We start from the raw sequence: 10,937 nt of genomic DNA, 5'->3' as shown, positions 1-10,937 counted from the left end.
TGGATTCTGTCGTAGATGTGAAGGTGTATTTACTATATTAATATATTTTAGAAAATATTGTGGTCATTACAATCTAATTTCATATTCTGCGTTTGACGAGTATACTCGTTGTCAATAAAGAGATCGACACTGTTAACTGGTTAAATAAAAGAGCGCAATTTCTTTATCATCACATAGGGTAGAAAACAGTGACGGGGGATGCAGTTAGGACAGTGTGATTAGTAAAGCAGAGGGTGTCTGGCAGAATTCATCTCCCCACAGACTGCGGTGCTTCAAGTCAAACGGTATAATTTTTAAAAACTGGACATATTAGCCCCTCCTTCGCGGGAGAAGCTAAGTTTTTTCCTAGATGGTGACTCGTTCCTAGCTAATGGCGTTAATAAAGTTTAAGGTCCCTAACCATTCTTCAAGATTCTTCATATTCTCACTCAATGTAGGTGTAACTACGATACCCTTTAATTCAATTGCAATGTCGAACATGTTAAGAAATAAGACAAAGAATGAAAATAATAATAAACTTCATAAACTTTTTGCAGTGCATTCCTTACATATACAGAGCTACGTATATTTGAATTGTAAAATGAAAAATGTTTTTATTTTTAAACGGAATGCATTTATATAGGCTTTGGTATGTGTATGCATGTGCTTTGCATTCAATTATGAAATATTGTAAAATATTGAAGTATTAAAAAATACAACACGTCAAGGTCAAAGAGAGAGAAAAAAAAATATAAATAAAATCGATAGCCCACAATGTGTGTTCGATATGATATGCAATTTGTTGGCCTACGCAATACTAAACATAACAGAATTCACTCACTCATCATCATCATCGTCATTATCACGCAACTCTCATGTGTTTACGTTAGCTTGAATTTAATTTAATTGCTTGTGTACTCTATTGTCAAACAAATTAATCTTTGCTAAAATGAATGAAACGGAAACTTTTTACAACACGACAGACAGACAGACAGATACTACCTTCCTGGCTCTCCATCAAAATCTTTTGTGATAATGAGTCACATAAGGCACATCGACAACACATTTAGTTTTCTTGGGTCTCATCGTATTTCTACCAACAAGTTGTTTATTGTTTTACTCATGTTCGTTGTCTGTCCGCCCCAACAAGCTCCAAGTACGTAATCTGAAACTGTGCCAATTAAAGGCAAGCGAAACGAATACAATCTATCAAAAATATTATCGCTATCATCGCGGTCGATATACACACTAAACATACACGATTAAATAGATTTGTTGCCGCGAGTGTGTGTACATTATTTATAAAAGTTATAAAAGTCTATTAGTAAAGTTACGCAAATTCGGTCGTTTTGAGGCGAATCATGTGGGTACCTGTTTAATTAATATTCGAGAAATCACAGAGTCTTTTTTTGCGTCAATTAACCAGTTAACTGCGTATGTAAAATACACACGTCATGATCCGTCCATATATCTTTGTCGGATTTCCCAATCAAAAATCTTATGTATGTATGTATGTATGTATTTTAGAAAATATTTTGGTCATATTTTGTCAAGTCATTTTATTACAGCATAATTTCAGATTACACGTTTACGTTCTCTAGTGGTTCGCACATAACAGTACTGACAGAAATCCGTCCCCGTCACTCCGGTCACTTCAATTATTGTAACTCAATGAAATATGATTGAGGTTTGGCTACTTTGACACATTGCCCGATTTAAGGATAGACGGACGGACGGATTTGGCTAAGCTAATCGCTTCTTGTCTGTTTGTTACAAACGGTACGAGTATCTCGTGTCATCCTCATCGCTAGGTGGAGGTTGCTATAAAAATTACCAAATGAGATAAGCTGTTGCTGTTAATGCTATTACAAAAACAATTACTACATATTGCGACAACTTGTTTTTTTAAATAAAATTTTTACGTTTCATTAGAGGAGGATATAAAAACTTTTTAATTAAAATATCTTCCAATGTGTTATTGGAATTCGAGTATTTTAATTCATTTATAAATTAATAATGTTTCGAAATATTTAAAATCAAATACAGTCGATGCCGATGAATGAAGACATTATGGAAATAGGAGATCACAACTTTGTGCAAAAAAAATAAGAAAATTCTTCTGTTAGCCAGCCCATATCCCAAAGAAAAGTTGAACCTTAAATGATTCTCGATCCTGTGAGTCTAACGTTGGATAAAATAAGGGAAAAATAACTTCCAGCCTAACGTAGTAAGTGATCATCAAGTTGTTTACAAACGGATCGGAATACACTCAGTCCATCTTTCGCTTTTATTAGTTTATCTCGTTCAACAAGAGCTCTAAGAAGACGCAGAGCATGTTTATCGATTGTGTCCAGCGCAACAGTATTTCTGTCGACTCTTATTAAATATTCAATTATTACAAAAATGATGAAAAATTTAATGTGCAATGGCGTGGGACAATTTTTCTTCCTTATAAAGTGTGCGAATAACTGTCACATTTAAATAAATAACCGAAGGGAAGTGCGAAAAAAAAGCAAGTCAAACAAAACCTTCCAAGAAGAAAGTCATCGTCTCAACAAGTTTACCTTCGATCCCTACCCTATATCCAGCAAATTGCTCTATGGCGCTTGAATCAAATTTCTCAGTTGATTGCTTAAATATTCGATTACTAAACTGACATATATATATATATATATATATATACATCCATCATCCCTCAAAAAAAAAAAAAATATATATATATATATAAAAAAAGAATAAAAAATGCTAAATTATTTCATTCTCTTAGCATTGGAATTTTTTAATTTGTTTATTTTGTATTTTGTTTTGTTTTGCTTTTGCACATCATTTTTAAGTGTTCGTCAAGTGCATGCACAAGCTGTTTAAGTATAAACAAAAGTGTTTCTTTGTTTTTCTTGTTGTCTTTCCATCCATTCATCCATTCATATATTTTTGCTTTTTTCGTACACATTGACTGAACAAAACATTTTGCGTGCTTTCCTGTTGTATGTAAAATGAAAACGAACCGTTACAGTTCACGTAACCGAGGGAGAAGAAAAAGACAATACAAGGTTAACTAAGGTTTCAAAATCCATAACTGAATATATTTCAACTTATTTATAATAATTTAATGCATATCATGTTTGCTGTGTGTGTGTGTGTGTGTGTGCGTGAATGTGGTGTAAACGAAAATAAGTCAAAGTCAAAAATTCGCTGCCGTTTAAACCAATTATATATGTTAAGACGCAGTATGAAGTAAACAAAAACATAACATAACAACAAGTTAGTGCCGCAGGCACATGTTGCCATGCGAAACCACCCCTATTTTTTCATTTTTATCCACTTTCTTAGCTATAAAGATGAGTTGAAAAGAAAAATTGCAAATAAATAAAATATTTGCGAATAAATTAATAATTTCAGTGAGGGAGCAAAACCAGTCTTATTAACATATGCAGCACATACTTTCAATTAACGATTTTTTTTTGCTAAAGGTCGCACCTCCACCTCCCGCATTACACCTTGCAAAGAAATGTGATTATTGAAAAAATTTGCTATAATGAAAATGTTTTCATATCCAATATCGGGCAAAGTGAAAACAATAATAATAATAACAAATGGAACGTTTATGTTAACAGCTTGAATAAGATATTGATTGTCATCGCGAACGTATAGCAAGAAAATGTTATTATTTTTATCATTTTATCATTAATGCTTTTTAATGATTTCCGTCGAAGTTTACTCATAACCGAGTTTGGTGTTCCTAGTAATGAGAACCTACGTAAAATCAATCAATATCCTTAGGTTAATACGTTCAGAATCAGTTTAAAGCGAGTCGCCCTAAACAACATACACACATGAAGCTGCACAACGATCAATAAAGCAGACCTCCAGACATTCTTAGTCCCATTGTTGTGGTTTTAGATTTAACCTCAAGGCCATTCCATGGCCATTTAACATTGGGAAAATTGACAATTGGCAAAAGAAAAGCATCACTTGCAAGAAAGCAGTGTTTCAGAAGCTTGGTTTTGTCAACGGACCTTTTAAACTTTCTTCTAAAGCTGCTGGCTGCATATCCATATAGAAACAAAAATCTCTTTCTTGGGAAAACTTTAGCATGCGGCTTGTAGTGCTCTTACGGGATGCTAGCTAGCGTAGTTGATTTAGGTTACTATTTGCAGTGTTTCCCAGAAGCTTGCAGGGAACTAGGGAAATCTAAAGAGTGATTTTCACAAGTTGGGTGGTCATGAAATACTCAGTTGTTCGTAAAGTCACTTCGCTTTTCTCCCAGCAGTGGATTTATTTCCATGTTCTCACAGCCAAGTTCACGTTTACGGCGCACTGCCTCCACGCATCTGGCAGCTAAGATCGTTATGTTTGTAGGGGAAAAATTGTATTTGATTGAACGCCAGAAGCAGTACTTTCCGCGCACTCTACTTCAAGGGAGAAAAAAATTACCATATGCGTATGGAGGCGATGAATGGACAGAATGCTTGCGCCGAAAGTGATTCGGCGCTTTTGCATCACGTTCCGGAAAATCAGTAGCACTTGATAAGGACGAAATAATGGCTAAATGACAAGTTGCGAGATCACTGAAGAGTTTAAAAATCCACTGAATCCTAATGTTTTTAATAAAATATGTCTTTCCGCATCATCCAATATATTACACAATGCAATAAGTGACATACGTCATAGTAACCTTATTTCACTCTTCCTCAATTTTTATATTTTCACTAAACTTGCTGCAAATTTATCAACAGTGTTACCAAAATTAGTTTTTGATGCAGGAAAAGAAACTGATTTATGGACGTAGATCGCGGATTTCAAGCGACTACCCACACGTGTTCAATTACAGATTCTTCAAGCCCTCTCGATCTCGGAGCTCTCTAGGCTTTGCCAAAATTTACGCAAGACTTGAATTTGCCACCATTTGTAGGGTAAGGCAGTACGACAGACAGTTGACAGTGTAGAGCGAGTAAAAAGGGAGCATTACAAGGGGGAGCAACGTGTTTTTATTGTTGTGAGTGATATTTCAAAAATAACGAAACTTTTTCGAAAATGAGATCGGTGAAGCAGTAATTGGTTCTTGATATCGCGCTATGATAATCCAGTTATTTCTGCCATATGCCATGCATTTCGTGGAACAATCCGATTACTGCATGAGACCTTTTCCGGTCATGTACTCTCACGTTACGGCAGTCAGAGTTGCGATGAAAGAAATAACCTTATCCTGAAAAGAGGATACCTCCCCTTTCAATTTAATTCAAATCGCGGGTAAATGCGTGGAACAGCCTACGTATATGCACTTTTAGAGAAAAATTTTTAAATTTTATATATACACAAATTATTTTTCTTTTTTTTTTTTTTTCCATTAAAGGCAAACATAATATTTTGCTTATCGTATGTCGTAAGTTTGTGAATTTGTGTTTTCGTTGAGGTGCCTATCAGTGCAATATTAAATAGTGACACACATCTGTCAATAAGTCTTTTTCTCAAAGTCATGATGTTGTGTGCAATTGTTCGTTTGAAAACTTCAAACGCACACATGAGGAAAGCGTGCAAATCGCGCACGTAATTCATAGAATAACAAACCATGATCTCCCCTACACAGTACATTCCTTCCCTTCTGTTTCTCCACTCTCAACAAATATCTTTCAAAGGCTTCTCATTTTAATTTAAAAAATCTGTATATCATTTATATATGTATATATGAGCTAGTTTTTAAGGGTTTTTATGGTTGCGTTGATTAAAACACTTGTTTTTTTTATTTTTTTATTTTTAGCTTTTTTTTTCTATATATCATACAGAGGGAGATAGTGATATATATACTACTAATGTGTTATCATAGCGTTTGCATTAAATGAAAATTTTCCTTGGGTGCCCCATGCTTTATAGTGTGTGTGTGTGTGTGTGTGTGTGGGTGTGGGTGTGTGCAGTCACAAAATATGCATTGCTATGTTTGAACTTGGCTCGTTCGTAGATCAGGACAAACTATACCCATGACTGAGTATGACTCACAGATACTTTTGCATAAGATTCAGTTGGACTTCACTACAAGTTGGGTGTTGAAGATTCGATGCAAGCTAATAATTCTCGTACTAATGCCGCTTCTCAGTCGTTTGTAGAAATACAGATTTAATTACATACATGGCTTAGTCTCAAAACTGAAATTGAAAACCATGGTTGTCTGACTTTGGCTTTTTGTGTAATATTGTAATGGTGAGCTAACGTTTTTTTTTTTTTTTTTTTTTTGTGGTTTTTGGCTTAAGATTTAAGCTAAGGTTAAAGAAAAAAAAAACAATAACGATAAATAGAAATGTTGCCGCATTGACCCACTTTTTTCCACATTTAATACTTCGCAAGTGGCGCTTCAATGTTTACGGCCATCGTTTATTCTTTGAACTTTCCAAGACGGACAGACAGACATACACATTAGTTTTTGTTCTTTTTTTTTTTTTGAACAACAGGTCATTGAAGATGTTTTTCTTTTGTTGCGCGGACTTCAAGTTCTTCAAGTAAAGGTACAATGAATGCTTTGCACGACGAACAAACAGAATGCGATAACAATATTTCCTCTTAGTCTACATGTATAAATAATCAACTATTTGTTATAATAAATGCCGATACGATGATAACGTTCTCTAAATTAATTCTTATCTAAGGGGAGGCATAACACGCTCTGAGAAAGTTTCCATTCGCACACGCAAGTGAATATCGGCAGTGAGTAAATCTGCTCTGCTCTACTTAAAGGCCCAATAAGTATGATTAGGCATCGGGAGACTTAGTTGCCGTTTTTATTTCTGCTATGGCAGAGAGCTTTTTGTTTCATAATTAATTAAATTTCAATAGAAATTATTTCTCATATATTTTTAAAAAATTAATTTCAAAAAGCTTTCATCTTCTGAAAAGTATCTAACAAATGTTACGGTAATTATCGGTGAACTGAACTCGTTGCCTGTCTCGAATGTAAAAATTGTAATTAATAGAAGCGTAGATGCATTTATCATAAATGAATCGAAAACATTTTGTAATAACGATGGCAGTTTGAGGTGAGGTTGAGAGAAAATTAATTGTAATACTTAGTAGTAACGTGATTGTTTAGAAGCAGTGCCTCCTCGCATTGATTTGTGCAACGAAACGTGTAATTGAATTTTTGTTTTATAATAATTGGAAGGCGTTGTTTTCACAAAATCTTTGCACGCGCGCGCGCAAATATTGAGAAATTAAATAAAAAAACTAAATGAAAATAAACAATGAGAAAAAAAAAACATATTTCTTTTGTCATACAATTTCTAATAGCGGTTTCCAATCTGTTAAGAGGCAGTTATCTTCTTCTTCTTCTTCTTTATTACTATTATTAATATTATTAATGGCTTAAAAAAAAGTTTCCACATTTTCTTCTTTCGGATATAGGTTTGCTTGCTTTTGAGGAAAGGATTTTATTTTCTATATATATTTTTTAAAATAAAAAAAACAAAAAAGCTGATCATTTTAACACTACTCATTATTATACTCGTTAAAAAACAGTTGAAAGTCGATAAATATTAGTCTTATTAATAAATATTATTATATTATACTATTTTTTGCGGAGGCGTAAAGTTCGCAATTGTGCGCCATATGGCATAGCTACAAACGCTGCAATGATGAAGAAACTTTTAAGACAACACTGCGGATGATGAGTCAGTTGGCATAAATATTGAAGGCATTATAAACATTATTGTAATCTTGTCGTAAAGATGTTTTAAAGGGAGAGAATACCATCACCCTTCTCTCTATTTTATATGAGAGCGCACATGTACGCTGCAAACGGCCGGCTCGAAGGAAATAATTCGAGGCTATGTGCAGCCAATAGAAAAACTCATTTTAACCACAAAAATTTCTTATACACCGAACATAAGGCAACGAAGAAAGAAAATGTATCTTAAAGACCAAGTTAAAAGTGGTTCACCACCATTGCACGCAGTAACAAGAGAGAGGAAATGTCAATCTTCTAATCGTCTAATTAAATATTTCCATAAATTAAATTAAGTATTGGATTGTCGAAACAATGATGTCACGTATTTACTTCCTTTCGTGATCAAAATTTACGCATACTCTTCCGTAGATAAGTGAAACTAACGATCCTCCTTCTTCCCTTCCCTTCTTCGCCGACCACTTTTTTTTGACTTCTGGCACTTATTAAAGAAGATTAATACAACAATATCGTGGAAGCTCACCTTTTAGACATTAACACTTCGTTATTAAAGTATGTCTCACCTAATTATTTATTATGTGCATAGAGAGAGTCTGATCTAGTTTGGCTAAATCGCTTTTTCGTCAGCGATTGAAAAATCTTTCGACTATAAAATTGCTGTTCAGCGACATATTCAAATTACGATCGACTGTAGTCCGTATTGCAAACCACACCCTGCCGCCAAAATAAGTGCAACGCAATCAAACATAATCGTGACATAGTGGAAATAGACGAAAAGGTGGAAATGCTGAAATTGTAACTTGTTCTCATCAATAGATTGCGATGTGTAACAAAAATTTGTCTGAGAATGACACAAAATCTGAAATTGTGATGTGATGATAGTGGTCTCAATAAACTTCTTAATGTGTTCCCTATTTACAAAAAAAAAAATAGATTGAAAAGTCACGACATAAGCAAAGACACCAGTTTGTCTTACCCGCTTGGAATGAACTTTGAATTGAAATTATTATCATTCAAATGACTCGGACCTGTTGCGCCGTTCAACAATTCAACAGAGTTGCTTCTGACGACATCCTAACATCATTTCTTTTCTACACATTTTTACGAATTTCTCTTTCTACAGATCTTTCTGCAGACTGTATATGATTATCCTTTCCATTTTTATGTTTATTGCATGTTATGTGTTTTTATATATATATATATATATATATATTTATATATTTTTTTTCTTGTAATTTTACAGTTTCCGCTGTCGTTGAATATGATTATACAGCGAAGGAGCCAGATGAACTGGATTTAGTTAAAGGTGCTATAATTCATAGCATTAAACAAATGTCGGGCGGCTGGTGGGAAGGCACTCTACAAACAAATGGCAAAACTGGCATGTTTCCGGATAACTTTGTGCGTGTAGTCGACATGAATGACGATAACACAGTTATATTAAGGTTGGTAGAAAAGTCGACATACATATGTACAGTGTATAGAAGTTGTTTTCATTTATCCAATGTATATATATATATATATGCGCATGTGTTTTCATTTACATGTTAAAAAAGCAATTAAAAAATATTTTCTTGTAGAATTGTTCCAATTTAATAATAATAAGTTTCTTAACCGGTAACTAAGGTTGTTTACACCACTTGTTGCACGACAAGCCATATAAAAGGCGGTTAAATGTTCTTTTCATTGATAATTTTTTTTTTTTTTGTTTTGTTTAAAAGCCACATTTACATATTCACATTCAACTCAAGGCACTTCGTTTGTCATGTGCATAAAACTTTTCAACATAGTTTACTTAGTTAACATATTAAATATTTGATTTCAATACATATAATGGATATGAAGAGATACAGTTACTCTTGTCTTTCTTGTTCAAGGACTAAGTTTTAAGAATAAATTTAATTCTTGTGTGGTTTTGTTTAATTGCAGGGACAAGTCGGCGACTAGTAATCGTCGCTGTAAAGTTATTTACAGTTATACGCAAGTCAATGATGACGAACTTTCTTTGGCTGTGGGTGATGTCATCGAATTTCTGGGGGAGGTATGTATATAGATGTACATATACATATACATGTACATAATATAAATGCATGAACTCATCTATAAATTGTTTTCATCTTAATACTCATTTAGGTCGAAGAAGGCTGGTGGCGTGGACGTCTGAGAAATAAAATTGGTGTTTTCCCTTCAAATTTCGTTAAAGTCATCGAACCCTCGCCGGTGTTTGCCAGTAAACGACCGCCCTCAACTGCAAATTCGGTTGGTGACGGCATAAATTCATCTATGTCGACAGCAAGTAGTAAAACAACATCACTAACAACGGCAAACGCAATTTCAACAAAAAAGACGCATCGTCTGAGTTTTCATAATTCCAAAGAGGATTTACTTAGCAATACAACAACGACAACAACAACAGCAGCAACAATTGCTGGCAGCGGTAACGGCACGTCAATGCAAGCGGATGATGTAGCCCCAAGCTTGCCGCCAAAACCGCAACGGGAATATTGTCGTGTAGAATTTCCGTACGCGCCGCAAAATGACGACGAGTTGGAGTTGAAAGTGGGCGACATAATTATTATACACAGTATGGAGTTGCCGGATAAAGGCTGGTGGAAGGGTGAACTCCGTGGCAAAATTGGCGTTTTCCCAGATAATTTTGTTAAGCTTATACCGCCCAGTGACGGTAAGTTATGGCAGATAATTACTTTCTTCAATCATTTCATGTAACGTCATTTCGGTTATATCTCTCATCCATTTGTCGTTGTTATTATTATTATTATTATTTTTTCTTTGTTTATATTATTTCGAAGGCTTACGGAATACTGCAAGTGAATCATTTCAGTTATGATTTGTAATTGAATATTAAAATATCACACAAGCGTGTAATTGGCAAGTCAAATAAGTTTATAGGAAACATTCATTTAATATCAATTAACTCGGCAAATGGCGAACGGATTATTTATAAAAAAAAAAAAAGAAAACATAAAAATAAAACAAAATTACAGCAGAAAACGATTTTAAAAAATTGCGAAAACATATTTTCATAAATGATTGTTAATTAGTTTCAGTGATAGATAGTACAAACAACAGACGGATTGCATTCAGTTTGTGTCGAATTTTTTCTCTATGCTTATCACCTATAAGTGAAGTTCATAGCGAATCTCTAGTTTCTCACTCAGAGAAAAGAAAATGATTTTAATGAAACGAATTCCGTGGAAGCTGGAAGTCAATGAGGAGCAACACACATTTCTGTAAGAGATTTATTCTGTTCAGCGAAAAATTGCTTCTT

The 10,937-nt window shown here is 34.1% G+C and overlaps 1 protein-coding gene across 4 annotated transcripts in view; it reads left to right on the top strand.

Moving 5' to 3' along the window:
* The window catches only part of LOC119635194 (CD2-associated protein), a 32,396-nt gene that overhangs the window by 8,748 nt on the left and 12,711 nt on the right, over positions 1-10,937 (top strand). For 3 of the 4 annotated variants that reach the window (XM_038029875.1, XM_038029874.1, XM_038029876.1), the window contains 3 exons: positions 8,892-9,093; positions 9,578-9,689; positions 9,782-10,331. In XM_038029875.1, coding sequence (XP_037885803.1) covers positions 8,892-9,093; positions 9,578-9,689; positions 9,782-10,331 — 864 coding nt within the window. Of the gene's footprint in view, positions 1-6,916; positions 7,005-8,891; positions 9,094-9,577; positions 9,690-9,781; positions 10,332-10,937 lie in introns of those variants that run through there. The other variant, XM_038029878.1, reaches the window with a different exon arrangement.

This window comes from Glossina fuscipes, unplaced genomic scaffold (assembly GCF_014805625.2).
Source record: "Glossina fuscipes isolate IAEA_lab_2018 unplaced genomic scaffold, Yale_Gfus_2 3, whole genome shotgun sequence".
Lineage (NCBI taxonomy): Eukaryota > Metazoa > Arthropoda > Insecta > Diptera > Glossinidae > Glossina > Glossina fuscipes.
This window is presented reverse-complemented; position numbering and strand designations above follow the sequence as displayed.